The sequence below is a fragment of the Anser cygnoides genome, chromosome 1, assembly GCF_040182565.1.
Source record: "Anser cygnoides isolate HZ-2024a breed goose chromosome 1, Taihu_goose_T2T_genome, whole genome shotgun sequence".
NCBI lineage: Eukaryota > Metazoa > Chordata > Aves > Anseriformes > Anatidae > Anser > Anser cygnoides.
This window is the reverse complement of record NC_089873.1, coordinates 1,931,966-1,949,108: the sequence shown is the minus strand read 5'-3', so window position 1 is coordinate 1,949,108 and position 17,143 is coordinate 1,931,966. Positions and strand designations below refer to the sequence as shown.

The window sequence follows — 17,143 nt, the reverse complement described above, 5'->3', positions numbered from 1 at the left end:
GTGTGCCCCGTTATTGGAAGTGTTCAAAGTCAGCTTGGCTTTGAGCAACCTGATCTAGTGAAGGGGAGTTGGTCCAGGTGATCTTTAAAGGTCTCTTCCAATCCAAACTATTCTGTGATTCTACAATTCTATGATCTGCAAATTTTCTAGGAGCCCCCAGTGGTTAAAAGGACAATACAGATGCAAGCCGATGCTATCATCAGAGCTGCATTCTTAACCTGTCAGGCTACGTATGATATGTTTTTTGTTTTGTTTTGTTTTCATGTAGGGAGAGAAAGGTGATCCTGGGATTGCCGGTGACATCGGGCGGAAAGGAACAAAGGTAGGGGAAGGGTGAGACCCTGTGAAATCTCTGTTCTTGGAGATACTCAAAAGCTGTCTGGATATGGTCTTGGACAACCATCTCTAGGTGATCCTAGAGCAGGGTCTAGCAGACCCTAGACCCTAAGCAGAGTGGTTAGACCAGATGACCTCCAGAGGTCCTTCCAGCCTTGACCACTGTCATTCTGTGAAATAAAGGTTGGGACAAGCAGAGCAGAGAGCTAAGGCTCCAGGCTGGAGTGGGGCCGATGAGTAAGGATGCTTTGGGTAAGGGAAGCTATTGCAGCACTACACTGGGACTAATCCTGTGCACACGCAACGTTCATCCTGTCTGCCTTCCCCTTGATTTAACATCATTGCCCATGATCTGCTTTCTCCCCAGGGCTTACATGGGCTCCCGGGACGCATTGGCACACCAGGAGCCAAGGGCACCAAGGTGAGCTGAGCCCAGCTTTCCCTCCTGCTCTGTCTGCCCCATTTCCAGCTGTGTTTCCAACTCATCCCCAGGGTAACATCATGCCTGAAGAAGCCACCCTAACTCAGGCAGAAGAAGACCCTCTCGGCAGGCTGCAGCACAGAGAGATGTGGGCACAGTCTGGGGACTGTCAGAATTGATCCCCAATTTTGGACAATCTGGGGTTAAAAAAAGGAAAACAGACCCTTCCTCATGAACCCCTGCCCAAATCCTCTCCTGGTCTGTGGCTTAGCAACTGCCTGGGCTTGATTCACAATTACTGCCAGGCACATCGCTCTGATTGTCAGCACTGCTGGTCCTTCCTCTATAAACAGGGATAATGGCCCTTAATGGTCTGTTTATGAAGGGTTTTGAAAAGCTTGATAAGAAGCAAGGGAGCGCTTGATATCTGAGCCAATGGGCTATGTTGTTATTATTGTTGTTGTTGTTATTGTTGTCCTTCGTCTGCCTTGGCCTTTTGGGTAAATTAAGTACTACTCAGTGAATCGCCCACCTACTTTCATGTGGGTGGACTTGAAGTCGGGGCAGCCTTAAGTCTATATTGGTCTGAAGTAGGAATCTACCTGTATTTAGGCTTTCTGTTACCAGGAGTGTCATCGTGTCCATGTCCTCCACAGCACCACTTACTCATCTTGACATTTTGAAGTCAGTTTTCCCCATATTTTAGGCACTGTGTGTACTTACAGCCCATTCACTGCTTTTGCATCCACAGGGAGAAATTGGCAGTCCTGGAAAACCAGGAATCCCAGGATCAGATGGGCCACCTGGACCAAAGGTGAATATTTAAATTGCACATCTGCCTGCAAATAGGGAGTTTCCTAAAAGCTTTGCAGATGATGGGAATTCACTTTGGCAATGTGCTTATTTCTGCTGGAGAAAAAAAAAAAAATCCAGGGCTATTCTGAACCTGTTCCTAGAAGCCAGCATATATCTTGGTGAAGATGCTTGGACATCTGGGGGTGGGGAACTCTTCTCTTGCCTATGCGAGACTCAGCCAAATTCATCCACCCAGCCCTGAAGCTCCTCATGCAGTACTGCACGTACCAAGCACTGGGGCTTTTTAACAAGATTTCTTTCAGTCTCCTTGAGTCAGTGCACAGGCTGAGAGACCCTGATGGGTTGCACTCAGTAAATAACATTGTAATATGAAGAAAAACAGGTTTGTTCAACAAATGCAACCATGCCAAATCTGCATTGGCCATGATTTTATCTTGGCTCCCAACAGGGCGAACAAGGAGCATCAGGTGACGATGGTGCCACGGGGATTCCTGGGGAGAAAGGAGAAAAGGTTAGTGCTCGCCACACTGCATTGAGCTGCCATTTTTAAAAGAATAAATCGCACATCCATCAGGTTGAGTTAACAAAATTATACACTTTATGCATCATAGGTACCCTTTCCAGCGGGCAAATGTCAACTGTCTGGAGCATTGAGGCTGGGACTGCAGGTGGAAAGGGCAGGAGAAGGAGGTCTCCTTAAATTCACCCTCTGCTAATGCATGAAACATCAAGGCTTATTGCACTTTCCAGCCCCTTCTTGCATTCAGCTCCACCATTTGGTCCCAAAGTTTTTTGCTTCTATCGATAACTGTTGTGGTCCCCACTCCCTGATGGTTATTTGTGTCAAATTCTGCAAGTCCTTCTCTTGCCAAACACCCCTGGCTCAGTGAGTTTCTGAGCTGCAAATGGTTGGAGGCTGGGAGATTGTTTCTGGGGAAATATCACTTCCTTCCTTTCCTGTTCTCCTCTCCCAAAAACATCTGTTTTTTTAAGAACAGAGAAGGTGTTTCGCTTTGGAGACCAAGATGTGGATGAGAAGCAGAAGGAAAAGAGAGAAAATATTGCATCCAGGGGAGATGGACAGCCTCTTATTTTTGCCTACATTAGAAATCCACCTTTAGCTGAGTCTTGCAGGCATCTCCTCCTGCTGTGTTTTAATGGGAGACTTTTCTGTTCACCGCAGCTCCAGGAGAAAGCCCAGTAGTGCAGATGACTAGGAAACTTACAGGCCACCTCTTGGTGACTCCCTTTTTCCTCCTCAGGAATCATTGGCTTTTCTGGGGCTACAGACTAAAGGACTCTGCTTACATGTGCAAGGGGAGTTGGGCTTTAGAAGTTTGGGGGTATCATGCTGGAGATGTCCATGTCACCAAGCAGGGAGGTGCTTCTGGAAGAGAAATGTTGGAGAGCAAAAACTTAATCTCAGCCATCCTACTGATGCTCTGCCTACGCGAGCAGACAAAGGAGAATGTCCAGGGTCTCCCTTTACTGCCAGTGTCCATGGAAATATCTGGGTGATACTTGACTGGCCTGTTTCTAATAGCACACCACCTGTGCTTGATAAAAGCTCTGAACCGCTCTCTCTTGCTGATTCTCAGGGGGCCAAGGGAGTTCCTGGCTTGGGAGGCTTCAAAGGACAAATGGGGTGGCCTGGAAAGACTGGAGCTGCTGGACCAGATGGACCTCAAGGGCCCCAGGGCAAACCAGGGCCACAGGTGAGCAACAAGCGTCATTGGCATGCTGTTAACCCTAATGAGGTCTGGTGTGAGGATGGCTTGATTGATAAACTCTAATATGCTGTCTTCTAGGAGATCTAGTTTTCTCCTTCCCATTGTAGCTATACCATACATCCATTGATAAAGAAAAATCCTCTCCTCCCACTTCCGTGTAGTCAGGTCCAGATCTCCCACGTGGGCAAACACTACCATGGTCCCTCTGCTCTCTAGAAAACCCTATACCAGAGCTAGTGGGGCTGTCCTAGCAAGGATTCACTGACAGACACCCTCCTCCAAGAGCAAGATGCTCTAGACCTCATGGATTTACCTTCTGTGGGGAGCTCTGGTAGAAGTCCCTTCCCCAGCTGCCCTCCAGGTGGTTGCACCACACATCCTCATGTGACACAGCACCCCAGAAGTGTCCCCCCCATGCCACCGTGCATGCATACATGCCCCCCCTTACCCAGCTTTCAGTGGGGTCTTGGTCAACTTACTTCATCTCTCAGTGTATTTATCACCAGAGATATTTTTTTTTCCTTTCCTCTCTTCTTTTCCTATCTGCAGCATAAGTTGTGACCTCTGAATGAAGAGAGGAAGGCTGATAATTTCACGTTAGCAGGGCAACGAGTGCACCCCTCCTGTTGCTAATTATCTAGGGAGCAGGATGCCAAAGTTTCGGAAGGAGCTGGTGGCTTTCAAACCCCATTTGTGGCCTACGCTTAATAGGTGTCTTTGCATGCAAGACATGCTGGGCACCTTTTGAAATGTAACAAAAAGACTTGGAAATGAGACATGCTAATACTGTTTATAAGCAGGAACATGCTGCCCCCAGATTCTATGGTAATGAAGAGTGTCTTGCTGCTGCCAACACAATGCAGAGGGACGACACTAGAGATTAATGTTAATCACCCACCCTTAGACAGCATCCATTAAGTAACAAAGAACTTTTCAACTGAAAGAGTACTGGAAATGAAAATACTCTTCTCAGCTGTGCTGGTGGGACTGGCTGAGTTTCAGGCTTGCACAGGAGAATACAAAAATTAACATGAAAGAGCTGGGAATAAAAGAAAAGCTGAAGTTGGGTAACTACCTGAAAGACCAACTGCGTCCCACCAGACATCTCAGGGACAGCCCTGTTTTAACTCCTGCAAGGCTGGCAGATATTTGGCAGATATTGGTTGAGTGATGTATCCTTATAAAAGTAAGCACGAGGACTTAATCCACATATGTCTGTGTATTTGTATGCAGACATCATGTGTATGCACATCCATGTGTTGTCTGTAAAACACTCGAGTTTGCTGCCAGATGGGAAGTAGATCGTGCTGCTGCTTGGAAAGGAGGCAGAAACCCTGGCAGGATTTTCCTCTGTTATGCCCTGATGAATTTTTTTAGCCAAATAATGCGTCTCTGATGGTCAGTGAGTGGTCTTTGCCAAGTTAAGAGCACATTTAAAGGATGGAGAATGGAGCTGCTGTGTAGCTGCATCTGACTTTACAGGTCTGTGCTGGTAAAGATACACCAGTGAAAATTGCTTTTGCTGTCAGGGAGACAATTTGGGACAGTTCAGACCCAATTTGGTGTGAACTTCCAGATTCATTTGAATCTGGACCTCACTAGATCAGGTCTCCTGGGCCCAACCAAAGGTCTCCCTGCCCTAGAAATCCTTGCAGGGCTTCAGAGTCAGGTGGTGTAAAGGCATCTATGTAGGTTTTGTCGATTATTAACCTAATTTTCACCCTACACAGAGAAAGAGCAACACACTTTGGGAAAGTCTCTACCCACAGGGTGGGCAAGGTGTAGGACCCCCTCTCCAGAACACTAAAACAGGGACTAGATCCAGCCTCAGACCGTAGCAGCAGTACTCTTCTTCTTTTCCTTGCTCCCCAGGCTCTACCTGGCAATGAAAAATGTATCAAAAGAATCATAGCCAAAAGTACAAGCTCCCCTCATGTATGTTTAAAAGGCTGGAAGTTTTTATGTTAGCATTTACAAGTGGTGAATGCTCAGAAAGCCATGTGTGAGATAATAAATGGCTTTTGTCTGGACACTGATTAAAGAGGGACTGTGAGATGCCGCTTTCTACACCCACACTGCTACTTGTCTTTTCCCTAAATTAAAAGAGAAAGTCCCAGGGTTTGAACCGCAGCGAGGCCACCCCCATTTCTGATGTGGGAGGGCGTTATCTTAGACTGCAAGCCCTTCTCCTCCCGCTGAGACTCCCTTTCTTAAATTAATGCCAAGACAGAGATCTGGAGAGAGAAAACTGCCTTCTGCCCCACAGCACCCGTCCTTTCTGCAGGGTGGGACCGTAGGAAGCTCCCTGTGGTTGCCCAGATGGGGCAGATCCCAGGGCTCCGACCCCTCACATCTGCTCAGAGAGCATCTGAGATCCAGAGTGCTCTGAGTATCTCCTACCAATGCCCAGCTTGGGCTTTAGGGGGAAAAACCCAAGCTGTATTGCGTGGGATCTCCATATGTTGCTCAGGCACCACTAACTGAGCTCTCCTCATCCTCTCCAGGGCCCACGAGGAAGAAGAGGGAGACCTCCGCTCTGCCTCAGAGGGCCCCCTGGCATGGACGGGCAAAAAGGAGAAGCGGTCAGTATGGGGGTGCGCCTGCTGTCCTGGTGAGACCCCACCACCACCCTACGGCAGCGCAGGGCTCCGCATTAGGGCTGGGTGAACCCTGGCTGCCCTAGGTGGGGTTTCTTGGCCCTCCAAATTTTGCAACAGCAAGAGCACAGAGAGCATTTTACCCCCAAGTGCCAGGCACCAGACATGAGCAATGCCTACATCCTCTGCTTGGGACAACTGCTGTGAGCCCACTGGGTTGTTTTATATTAGGCTTCTTTGGGAAAACATCATATGTTGGGCCATATATCCTCAGCTGTGCTTGGTAGACCAGGAGTAAAACAATACTCATTGCAGTACTTCGGTACAGAGGGGTAATGCTCAGCTTTTCATTGCTCATCAGAGAATACAATCAAGAGCTTAATTTCAAGATAACCTGCAACCCATGTCCCAGATCAGTCCCTACATGCTTTGGGCCCTACCAACACTGAGTCACAACATTTTTGCATCAGGAGGTGACATTGCTTTACCTCCATGTGTCAGTGGAGGATAATGTGATGTCTCCCCAGTCTCCAACATCTGTAAGCAACTGAGGAATGAGAAAAATGGCCATCAAGGCTTTAATTTAGGTCACTCCTCCCGTGCTCCTTTTCCTTTAATATTTTTATGTATATGTAATCAACAAATCCAGTTCTCACCAGATCTGAGCAGAAAATTTTTCTTTTCAGAAAGCCCTGTTGGCAAAACTCAGCATCTCCCTAGTGCTGGGACTGCAAACCTGGCTCACATCTTCTGCGTGGTCTGGTTGGGGTTCCCAGAGGTTCTCTGGAGGCCAGATCCTCTCCACGCCTCCACCTCAGCCTTTTTGGTCCCTTACATATTCCAAAGAAACCTACCTTAAACCGTAGCTGTTAACACCCTTAGAGCCCTGCTGCCTTGTGCATATATAAGTTAGAGCAGTCACACAGCTCTTCAAACTCAGTGGGAAAGCAAAAAACAGCCCCAAAAAGCTGGGAACCTGCACCCAGCCCTTTGAGACGCAATTTTGTTCTTGTTTCCCCGCACACGGATGAGACCGTTCCTTCCAGCTTAGCGAGCTACCCACTGATATCCCTTAAATTTATGGGAAAACATGTGAGCATTTTTCTCCATCTCCATTTCTAGAGCATCCTCTCCTCTCTAAGGTGCACTTATTCTTGGAGCATTTAATGGTCAATCTACTGAGCTTTTGTAATGACTTAAGTGTTTTTAACAGGGTGAAAATGGTCCTGCTGGCCAGAAGGGAGAAAAGGGAGATCCTGGTCTTTCTGTGAGTACTTTAGTCCAAGATGACATCCTATTACACAGGCCTGAATAGAGAAAATAGGACAAACTGCCCCTAAGAGGTGTAAGGGAGGAGGGAAATGGTGAGAAACAAATTCATGCAGAGAATATCCAGGAAATGAGAGTGTTGGCCATTACCCAGAGACGTCAGACAAGCACGAGCTGGGGCAAGAGCAATGCTGGGCAGTCCAATGCCAAGGCCAAGCAATGACCCAGAGCTTGGGGCACAAAATTTTTCACCCCTACAAGGTGGAGAGCACATGAAGTTGCAGTAGGGTGCAAAATGGAAGATTCTCAGCTGAGAGTGGTGGTTGGTTAGCCCAAGGACATGTGAGGATTAGTGTTAGCTAGAAAAGAAACGGAGAAGAACAAAATGAGGTGCAGTTACATCTCAGCTAAACCTCATGCTACAGCCCATCTGTCAGTCTACGGTGTGATTTCAGCAGCCCCTTCGCATGGATGCAGATGGGTTGATGAAACTTGTCAGAGGCCAAGGACATCTGGGGGACCATGGCTCCAGGGACAGTGCCGAAAAGGTGCTGGTACTCACTGTAAAGCCACCCTGGGCCTGAGGTGTCCCACGGTCCTCGTGGCTGGAGATGTCTGTTCCTCAGGGAAAGAAAGAAACCATCGCTGGTGACAGGATGGCCACAAATCTGCAAAGGGAATCATTTTCCCAATAAGCCACAAAACTTGAACCAAGGTCCCTATGACACCAACATCTTGGTCAAACCAAAGCAGAGTTGGTTTCACTTGCTGGCCGAGACCAACACTGGTGGGGCGAGGGGACATAAAGCAGAGGGAGATGGAGCCCGGGTAGAAAATCTCCGCTAACCTCTATTTTTCCCCCTGCGGCACAGGAGGAAGAGGTGAAGGAGGTGGTCAGGAGCGAGATGAGAGGCAGATGCGGTAAGTTGGCTGGCGAACCGCACTCGGGGTCATGGCTCTGACATCTGCCGGTGACTAAATTGGAGCAATTTGAGCGCCAGCACATGCTCACCCGGCAGAGCAAATATCACCCCATTAGCAGCCAGCGGAGACATGTCACCTCGCCAAGCTTGGAGACGAGCGTGGGTTTCTGGGCCCTGGCGTCTCCGCTGTAGCCCTGACCTCGTGCTCAAACTCTTAATATTTTTTTCCTTCGAACCCTCTGTCTTCCCATTTCTTCCCCAGTGGTTTTGTCAGTAAAGGTTTCCTCGCTGGTCACCTCCGTTTCCCCGCTGATCGGTGAAAGACACTGGGTCACGAGGGGAAGTTTGGAGCTGCGTTTTGCCAAATAACAACCTTTTAATTCCCGTCTACTTCGTGGTGCTTCTTGACACACAGACCTCTCTTCTGCAGCAGCGAATAACTGCCAAGCAGGGCCATGGCAGTAACAAAAAAAAAAAAAAAAAAAAAAAAAAAGGAAAAACACATTTGGGGATGTTTTTACCCCAGAATCCCCACATCACAAGGTTTTAGGGTTTTGTGGTCTTACTTTCCTTGCCCAGCTTCCTGAGCACCACTTATGCCCCACTCCCTGGAGCCTTCCTGTGGCCAAAGAGGGTTTGGGTTTGTCCCCTTGCACTTGCCAACATAATTAAGATGGACTTGCATTTGTTTCTGCCTAGAGATATTAGGAGGCGTTTTAGTGCCTTTAAGGGGTAAAAAATGCAAAATAATCCATGAAAACATGTGCTACCTATAAAAATAATGATTTCATTGGAAGAATAAACTTTCCATAGGGAAGGAAGAAGTAGAGAATAAACTTTTGCCCTGTCTTGTGTTTACAGATTGTGGAGGTGAGTTGGGAAGGATGCTCATGGAAAGGGGTAAGGCTACTACTACACACACAGAAATGCATATGAATGTGCAGTGGAGTAAAGGATGTTCTCCCTACCCCAAACAGTCTGAAACTGAGTGAAAAGATGTTAAGAATAAGTGTGTTTTGTTTTGTTTTGTTTTGTTTTTTTCTGAGATTCAGCATGGAAAATGACCCTGGATCACCGAATGCTTTTTAGACCCTGGCTCCTAGGGGGACTTTTTTTGAGGGGAATGTAAAAAACAGGGTTAAGAGAGACACCAAGAAGTCTCCTGCTTCCACCCTGTACTGCAGGACAAAATCAAAGCTATTCTTGACAAATATTCCCAACACCCAGATTTAAAAGCTGCAGCCACAGGAGCTCCTCTCCATACCCATGAAACAGATCCTGTTATTCCATCATCCCAAACCCTTAACACAAAAAGCTTCAGTGCCTGCATTGTGGGTGTCTGTGTGTCATTTAAGCTCCCACTATGGGCACCTAATGTTTATGGTCCATGGAACATGGAGGGCAAATCTGATGGTGCTGAAATAGACCCATTTGGTCAAGGGCTCAACCTCTGTGCTGGATTAAAGGACAGTTAGAGGAGTTTGCTTTCCATGTGGGCAGTGCAGTGCCCGAGGTGATGCACCCCACCCCAGATAAGGGGTGGATGTGTTTTACACTCTCTGTGTTGGATCCCGTCTCCATGGGATGTTGTCGGGCTTCCTGATGCGAGGACATTGCTGACTCGCATGGCACCAAACCCTCTTGTCTGCAGCCACCACAGTTAGTCTTTTCCTACCTTGAAGCTGTATTTAATGTTTTAAACAGGAATAACCAAAGGAGGAACTTGAGAGCAGCAACTCACCTCTAAAATGAACTCATGTTCTTCAGGAATGGATTTGCTTTATTTTTTTTAAGCCTTCATAGCACATTTTTTCATAGTATATGAAATCAGAGCATTTCACAAAGCAGAGACTTTCTAAAAGGAGAAATAGGTTGAGAAGCAAATAGCTGGGATACTTGGCAGCATCCTTGCTCTGGACATAAAGAGACAGTACAATCACAGACACACAGCGTAGCTGGGAACTCCCTTGGCATGGGACATTACACCAGACACAATATAGCTTTTTCTGGGTTCTGTTTCCCCTCCTGCTCTGTATTTAGAAAACAAATCTGTCAGGGTAGAGAGCATCTCTCCCTGGTGTCTCTCCAAGGCCCCGTACCTGAGATCCTGCCCTTGCACTGGCCTCCACTTGCTTCCGCAATGTCCATGAATCACAGCAAATGAATCCTGCACAGTGAATGCTCTCGGACACAGAAGACTTCATGTTTCTATAAAAGACAGCCCTTGCTGAAGTGCTTTGCATTCGTGACTCAGGTTCTACCCAAGGGATTTGCCTGTTATCCAGCTGGTCAGTCCTTCAGCCAGGAGCACATGGTCCTCTCTCCCTCACTCCTGTTCAGAGCATCATTTAGATGTAGCACTACATTTACAAAGGAAAGCAGAGCTGCATCAAAACCACAATGGACATGCCACGGAATGTTAATCTGGGATGGATTCAGTCTGCTGGTCCAAATCACTTCAAAACATGTTTCTGGGTTTGCACATCCAGGCTCCACCAGATCTGCCATCCTGTAACCATAAACACTGTACATACATAAAGCCAAAACTCATAAAATATCTGCCTCGCTAACGTGCCTGCCAGCCCAGTCCTGGTCAAGGTCCCACCTATCCCATATGGCACTAGGTGTCAGACAGACCCTGTCTGAAGGGTGATGGAGCCACAGCCCCACTGGCATCCAGATACACAGATGAGGTTGCAATATTTAACCATTTTTTTCCTTAGTTGGTCTTATCTGAGAAGGCTGCAATGCTCAGCACATCAGATGATCCACCCCATAGAGATGCGACAGGTCCCACAGAATTTAATTATACAGGGGACTTTGATCACAGCTCCATCCTAAGCATCACTGCAAATGTGTCCATGCAGTGCCCATGGCAATCCCAAGGAGTCCCACCACACTGGCTGGGAACTGCTTCCTTTAAAACCAGCTTCTGGTCTGCATAAATTTAGTATATCCTTCTGACTTTGATGAGAAGACAATAGACAGTGTGATCTGCCCATAAGTGCTTGCCTTTCTCAAGAGTACGTGTGGTTTGGGAACGGTTTCCTACCTCGACCACAAGCCCATGGTCTGGAGGTTATGGCCAACAAAACATGGCATTGTGTTGAACTATTTTTCCAAGCACAGGGGGCTTAGCTGTAAAATCATGGTGCCAGATTTCATCCTCACTGACCCGGCAATTAAATCCACAGGCCTGGAAGCAGCTGAAATCAGCAGGCGGCTCCAAGGGTATTTTGAGGAACAGGAATACCCCGGAAGGGATGGTGAGAACCAGGAAGAAATGCTCAACAAAACCCAGAGCATGACCACGTTGGCAACATCATCAGAGCCTTTCATGAACCCTTCACTTATTGCAGGTAGGTGCAGCTGCCTGGATGCATGCTGTTGGTCTTTTCTACCATAGAAAATAATTCTTTCACCCTCTTAGAGCACACCATGAACCCTGTGCTAAATCTCTATCACTGACAGTGGGCAGAAAGGAAGCAGGAAAGGGATTTCCAGCAAGGGCTCCTACACGAGATCCCCTGTGCTGGACAGGGCTGATCTGTGGCTCGAAGACAAGGTGATCCAATGCTCCTACAAAGGGCAGTGGGTGAGGGAAAAGCCAAATGCACGTGGCCCCAGTGATGACTGCCACTTTTGAAAGGACACATTCCTAAATGCTGGAAGGAGGCAGCCGAATTTTTCGGGACTGATTTTGTCCCACTCACATCCTCTGCAACTTCTAGTAAAGCTTCCTGCCAGCCAGAAATTACATCTCTGAGACCAAAGACTTGAGCTGTTATAGACTATTTCTGCCCAGGGCCTCGTGAACCATTTAATGGGTAAAATTTCTGATTACAGCTAAGGGGAAAACAACCAGCTCTATTTGTCTCTCTTTGTGTTGCCCAAGAGAGAGGGGGAGACAGAACAGCCAGGGTCCTTCTCTGCAGATGCATGCAGTCCTGGCCTGCCTGTACATGAACACCAGTGGGTCTGTGGCATCTCCTCATCTACCTCTACACCAGGCTAATGGACAAGGCAAGAGAATGGTCCGAGCATGGCCTGGGATTGGCCACAATTTTAGGAATTATCAGTCTCCCCAGTAGGATCTGAAGCAGTGCTGGGCAACTGAGATGTAGCTACCATTTGGGGAGGATGAAGGCTGCTCAGCTATAGAGAGGTGACCCATGTGCTTCTACTTGTCCATGGGCTGGAGGGAGGTTATGGCTGTTCTGCAGGCACAACCGATGGGGTGGCTCCTCAGGAGGCTCCAGGACCCCCTTGGGATTCACTGTGACGGTGTCCTGGTGGAGAAGCTCAGGAGATGAGTCTGATGGACACAGGGAAATCATTAGTGCTTGGCTGAGAATGGCCTACTCTCCAGGAAGAGGACAGGATGGGGCAGTTTTAGCTGCATTTCCAATCATCCAACCTTTCTTCCGACCGTGAACCACTGGAGTGAGTCTCTGGGGGACTTCTTGGCCCAGTACCATGCAGACCTGATGACCTGATATAGTCCCTTCGGCACATAGGAACTACCAGTCGGATATCTTCCTTCTTCCATCCCTCATGGGTGGCTTTTCAGGGACCTATGGGCCTGCCTGTGCCCTGATGGATTTGACCAGAAGCTACTGATACCATGAGCTTGAGGGATTTCTGGCTACCTCTGCCCTGAATTTAGACAGCAACCTGGAAATTATCTTCACCCAATAGGACTCCTGTGAGCTGTCTTTCCCCACGTCCACCTAATTTTCAAACTCACACCACAGACATCCATGGACCTTTTGATCTCATCTTCAGCTCTTGGATTTGAGCCTTGACTTATGGGAGACAGAGTGAAAGCTTGATGCAGAAGGGCTTGTGGGCAGGAGTAGGGGACTTGGGGCTTGCTTATGGAGCACTCAGAGTCCAAACACACTGCAGGAAAGGGCAGGACTCAAAACGAGGGAGAGTTCAGTCTCATTCCTTGAAATTCAGCAAATCAGAAATTAAGATGTTTACACCACGACTGCTCAGATTTTGTCATGAGGAGGAGGAGGTTGGGTAGCATGGATGGATGGCCATTGTCAATCCAATATGGGTAGGGGATGGCACCAGTGCTTCAGCTCAGAGAAATAGGTATTTGCAAGGCCAGAAACATCTCAGCAGAAAGGAGCCATCTGAAATGCAATGTCCCGTGCCCCTGCAGCAGCCTTGCACAAGCTCTGGTCCCCCAGCAGCTGCGGAGCTTTCTGCAGGCTGGCCATGCAGCAGCCAAGTGGATGACCAACAAGAAAGCTGGCCAGCCAGCTCACCAGCTGGCCAGCCAAAACATCAGTGGGCCAATCAGCTATGCTACTTTGGAAAATATTAAAAAATAATAATAATAAAAATCACATTGCACTTTTTTAGCATACAAGACCCCTGATGTTACATCATTTCAAACCTCAAAACAAGTGGTAGCCTGTACAGGTCAGTGACTGCAGTTTAGATATGTTCACCTTTATTACACTATTGCACTTTCCCTGAGCTTTGGGATGCATTTTAAGTCAAACCCATTGACAATGACCCCAACTTTTCGCCCATATAATCTGCTCAGGACCAAACAAACCCCCAAATCCAGCTAAGCCTGCAGCCAGCCTCCAACCATCGCCGCCTTCCTCCTGCCCATCCCTCAAACTCTCACCTAACGTCTGCGTAGCACTGCGAAGACGTCATCCATCTGGGTTTAAACTCACTTTATATCAAGGCAGCATTTGGGATCTGGGCGGTTTCAGATCGATGGAGCGTACCACGCGTTATCGAATCACAGCTGCCGCCGTCGCCAGCCGACAATCCCATTAAAGCCTGGGTCTGAGGCAGGAGGGCTCATAAATCGCTCGGCTAAGTGATGAGTGCGGATAGGCGCTCGAAATGTTAACAGGATTCTGCAGTCGGAGGGTTATTACCGCCAGATTACAATCGCTCCTGGCTTTTCAAAGCTCCCAGATTTACAAAACTCCGGCCTGACATTTATCTCCTGCAAACAACCTCAAATACTTCCATTTTCTCTGACTAACACCCAACCTTTTTGACTGAGTTGTTTAACACCATTAAGAATTTTATTGCCGCCGGTTCCTCCCCCTGCCTCACCAGTCGCTCCGTGACATTTATTAAGAGAACTTGTTAGCCATAGGAAAGCCATGCAAGGCTCCAATGATCAATATTTAAATGATGGCTAATTTGTTTGCGTGCCCTCATTACGTGTAATTTCCATTTGCTTCTCCAGCAGCTTCCAGCGTGCAGCAGATAACGGGGCCCTCTCTGCACAAGCGCCGAGAAGCCCACAGTCAATTACCAGGTGAAATACACTGAATTAAGTGACATTTAGCGAAGTCAGCTCCCTAAATGCTTTCTGGCCTTGAGATCAAGGGGATGCGGGGCTGAAAGTGTTACAGGTTCCAGCATGTAGCGGCTCAAATCTCAGATTTGAGCTTGGCTTAAGGCAGCTGCATTTATCCCCACCCCAAAAAACCACGGTGAGATTCCCCTGTGTAATGTCCTCTAATACAACCATCACTACAAAGACCCCCACCCCAAGAACTGGGGGTTCATTTCCCCCTTGCAAAGCTCAGAGACCACTGTGATGGGCAGCCAGTGCTGTGGAACAACACGGAGCTTTGTGCCCATCCCACTATCGGGAACCCACTGCCAAATGCCCACACCGCTGGTCCTTGCTGCCCTCTTTCCTTCCCCAGCCCCATTTTTTGGGAGAAGGTGCCAACCAAAGGGCAGGGGCAGCTTTTGCACCATCCCCATACATTTGCCCAAGGTGGAACCAGGGTGGCTTTTGCCCACCCGGGTCTCACACGTGAGTGGTGTTGGGGTTTCCCTGCAGCCCCGTGCCTGCAGCCGATGGACGAGGGCTCCTGCCGGCACTACGCCCTGCGCTGGTATTTCCACCCCGCGGCGAATTCCTGCCGACCCTTCGTCTTCGGGGGGTGCCGAGGGAACAGCAACCGCTTTGAAAGCAAGAGGGAGTGCGAGCGGAGGTGCAAAACCTCAGCAGGTGAGGCAGCCCTTGGCTCTCCAACCCTCCTCTTCCTCAGGAGGAAGCCCGAAAACCCATTTGTGATCCATCCACCTCCATCGCCCGGTGGTGCCCCACCAGGACCAGGCAGGAGGGCTCCAAGCCCCAGCAGGACAAAGGCAGCTCTGCTTTCTTTGATAAGCTGGGATGATAAAGGGATGCTGATGATTTGGAGCAGAAGGGGGAGGAAGGGGAAGAGGCCAGATGCAAAGGGGACAAGGGGGACTATTTGTTCCCTCAACCCGTGAAGAAAAGGGAGGTTTCCAAGGCAGAGCTGCTGCTTTGGATGGCAGCAAAAACATGAGGAGGCTGATTTGCCCACAGGCCTCTCCAGGATCTGTCCAGGGTGATGAAGAGGTCCCTCCAAGTCTCACTAATTTCTCTAGATAGTTTGCTGGGTCTGATTGATATCTGTTGATGCAGATATGCTGACTCGAGCTCGTCACCCCATGCCTTCTGCAGGAACCCGATCCTCAGACTGCTCCATCCAAGTGCTTCTCTGGCCTCTCCAGCCACCAAGGGCTTGGGACTGAGTTTGAAGCTGGTGGAGCTGCCTCGATCTAGCCCAGCTTGCAAGCAGTCCCAAACACACCTGCATGGGCTTTTTGTTTCACCAGGGGTTCAATGGGCAAAACTGACTCCTGGAAGACCAGTTGGGCTGCTGTTGCGTGATGTAGGCTCTGGAGGGTTGGTTTTCCTGGTTCTTCCTACTCTCCAGGCACATGGCAGCTTGCCACAGGGGAAATGGGCTCCTGCTGGCCCTGGCAGTAATGCAAACACCACTGCTGCCGAGCAGGGCATGAGCTGAAACACTTTCCTAGAAAGACATCCCTCTCTCAGCCTTTTCTCTGCGGGGAAGAAACCCCCCTGGGCAGCAGGAGAAATGTATTAGCTCTCCACAATAAATTAAAAAAATACTGGTGAGGTTTACCTGCTCTGTCTTCAAAGGCATTTTACAAAGAGAAGGAAATTAAATTGGAGTTTTCAGGTGGTCCATATTTGGTTGGTTGGTTTTTAGACTGGCATCTGCTGTACTTAAAATCAAGACCATTGCACACGGTGTTATCATCCAGTTGAAACTTCCTGATAAGGAAGGGGTTTTGCAGAGCCTGAGCTTCCCATTCTGTGAGGAAGAGGGCAGTGCAAATATTTGTTGCTCTAAGCCCAGTTTAGGACAGCCAATGCCGTCCCAGAGAGCTGAAGTGTTCCTTGGGGAGCACAGGTATGTATTGACCAGCCAGGATGGGGAGATTGGCTGCCCCGGTGCAGCTCCACATCTGCACCCCCCTCTCTGGGGCGAAGCAGCCACTGTGGAGTGGGAGTCATCCAAAATTAGGCCAGGTCCATGTGTCCTCCACATGCCCATTTCTTCTTGCTGGCCCTAGAGAGTGTCCAGAGCTGGCCCGTATTGGGATAGTTGCTTTATGGGTACCTGACATGTCATGACATGACCAGGCAGAGACAAACGCATGGTGTTAGGGCCTCCTGAGCCAGTCCAGACGTGGGAGGTCCAAGAAGAAGCCCAAGTTACAGCCAGCCTCCAACATCCCCTTTGTTTCCTCTTTCCTTTCAAAAACCAGACCGAGGGAGGTGATCCGCTGCAATCCACGCCTAAATCAAAGAGAAACAGAGCTGCAAGAAGTGTCTTCAGGACTTCTTGGAGACTGGACAAGCAAGACAACCCATTTAGCATGAAGAAGCAACAGAGGTTGGGAAAAAAAAAAATCAAAAACTAATTATGAGCAGGAAACAAAGCGATATGAGGAGAGCGAAGCACCTGATTGCTCCGGAAAGCTTCGTCTGGAGGCTCATGACTGCACTGCTCTCCTCAGAAGACTACTGTGCAAAACCAGACAATGCCCACCCCCGAGTTTATTTTTGTAAAATAAAAGTGTGTTAATGCTGCTGTGTATCATCCAAGCTCGTAATTCACGTGGAACCAGTAACCTTTTAAGAAAGGCTGATGGGAAGCTGGGGGTTTCCATTGCACCGTGTTGTGGGCAGGCTGAGCCCCATCC

The 17,143-nt window shown here is 48.6% G+C and overlaps 1 protein-coding gene across 18 annotated transcripts in view; it reads left to right on the top strand.

The window, feature by feature from the left end:
• Nucleotides 1-17,040, top strand: part of LOC106038705 (collagen alpha-1(VII) chain-like) — a 108,836-nt gene extending 91,796 nt beyond the window's left edge. For 12 of the 18 annotated variants that reach the window (XM_066999736.1, XM_066999775.1, XM_066999685.1 and 9 more), the window contains 13 exons: nt 269-322; nt 704-757; nt 1,509-1,571; nt 2,022-2,084; nt 3,172-3,288; nt 5,808-5,885; nt 7,114-7,167; nt 8,042-8,090; nt 8,954-8,992; nt 11,287-11,451; nt 14,325-14,396; nt 14,934-15,104; nt 16,706-17,040. In XM_066999736.1, the coding sequence (XP_066855837.1) occupies nt 269-322; nt 704-757; nt 1,509-1,571; nt 2,022-2,084; nt 3,172-3,288; nt 5,808-5,885; nt 7,114-7,167; nt 8,042-8,090; nt 8,954-8,992; nt 11,287-11,451; nt 14,325-14,396; nt 14,934-15,104; nt 16,706-16,719 (993 nt within the window). In that variant the 3' untranslated portion in view covers nt 16,720-17,040. Of the gene's footprint in view, nt 1-268; nt 323-703; nt 758-1,508; nt 1,572-2,021; nt 2,085-3,171; nt 3,289-5,807; nt 5,886-7,113; nt 7,168-8,041; nt 8,091-8,953; nt 8,993-11,286; nt 11,452-13,468; nt 14,296-14,324; nt 14,397-14,933; nt 15,105-16,705 lie in introns of those variants that run through there. The other 6 variants (XM_048062654.2, XM_067000257.1, XM_067000099.1 and 3 more) reach the window with 5 other exon arrangements.
• Nucleotides 17,041-17,143: the final 103 nt, after the last annotated feature.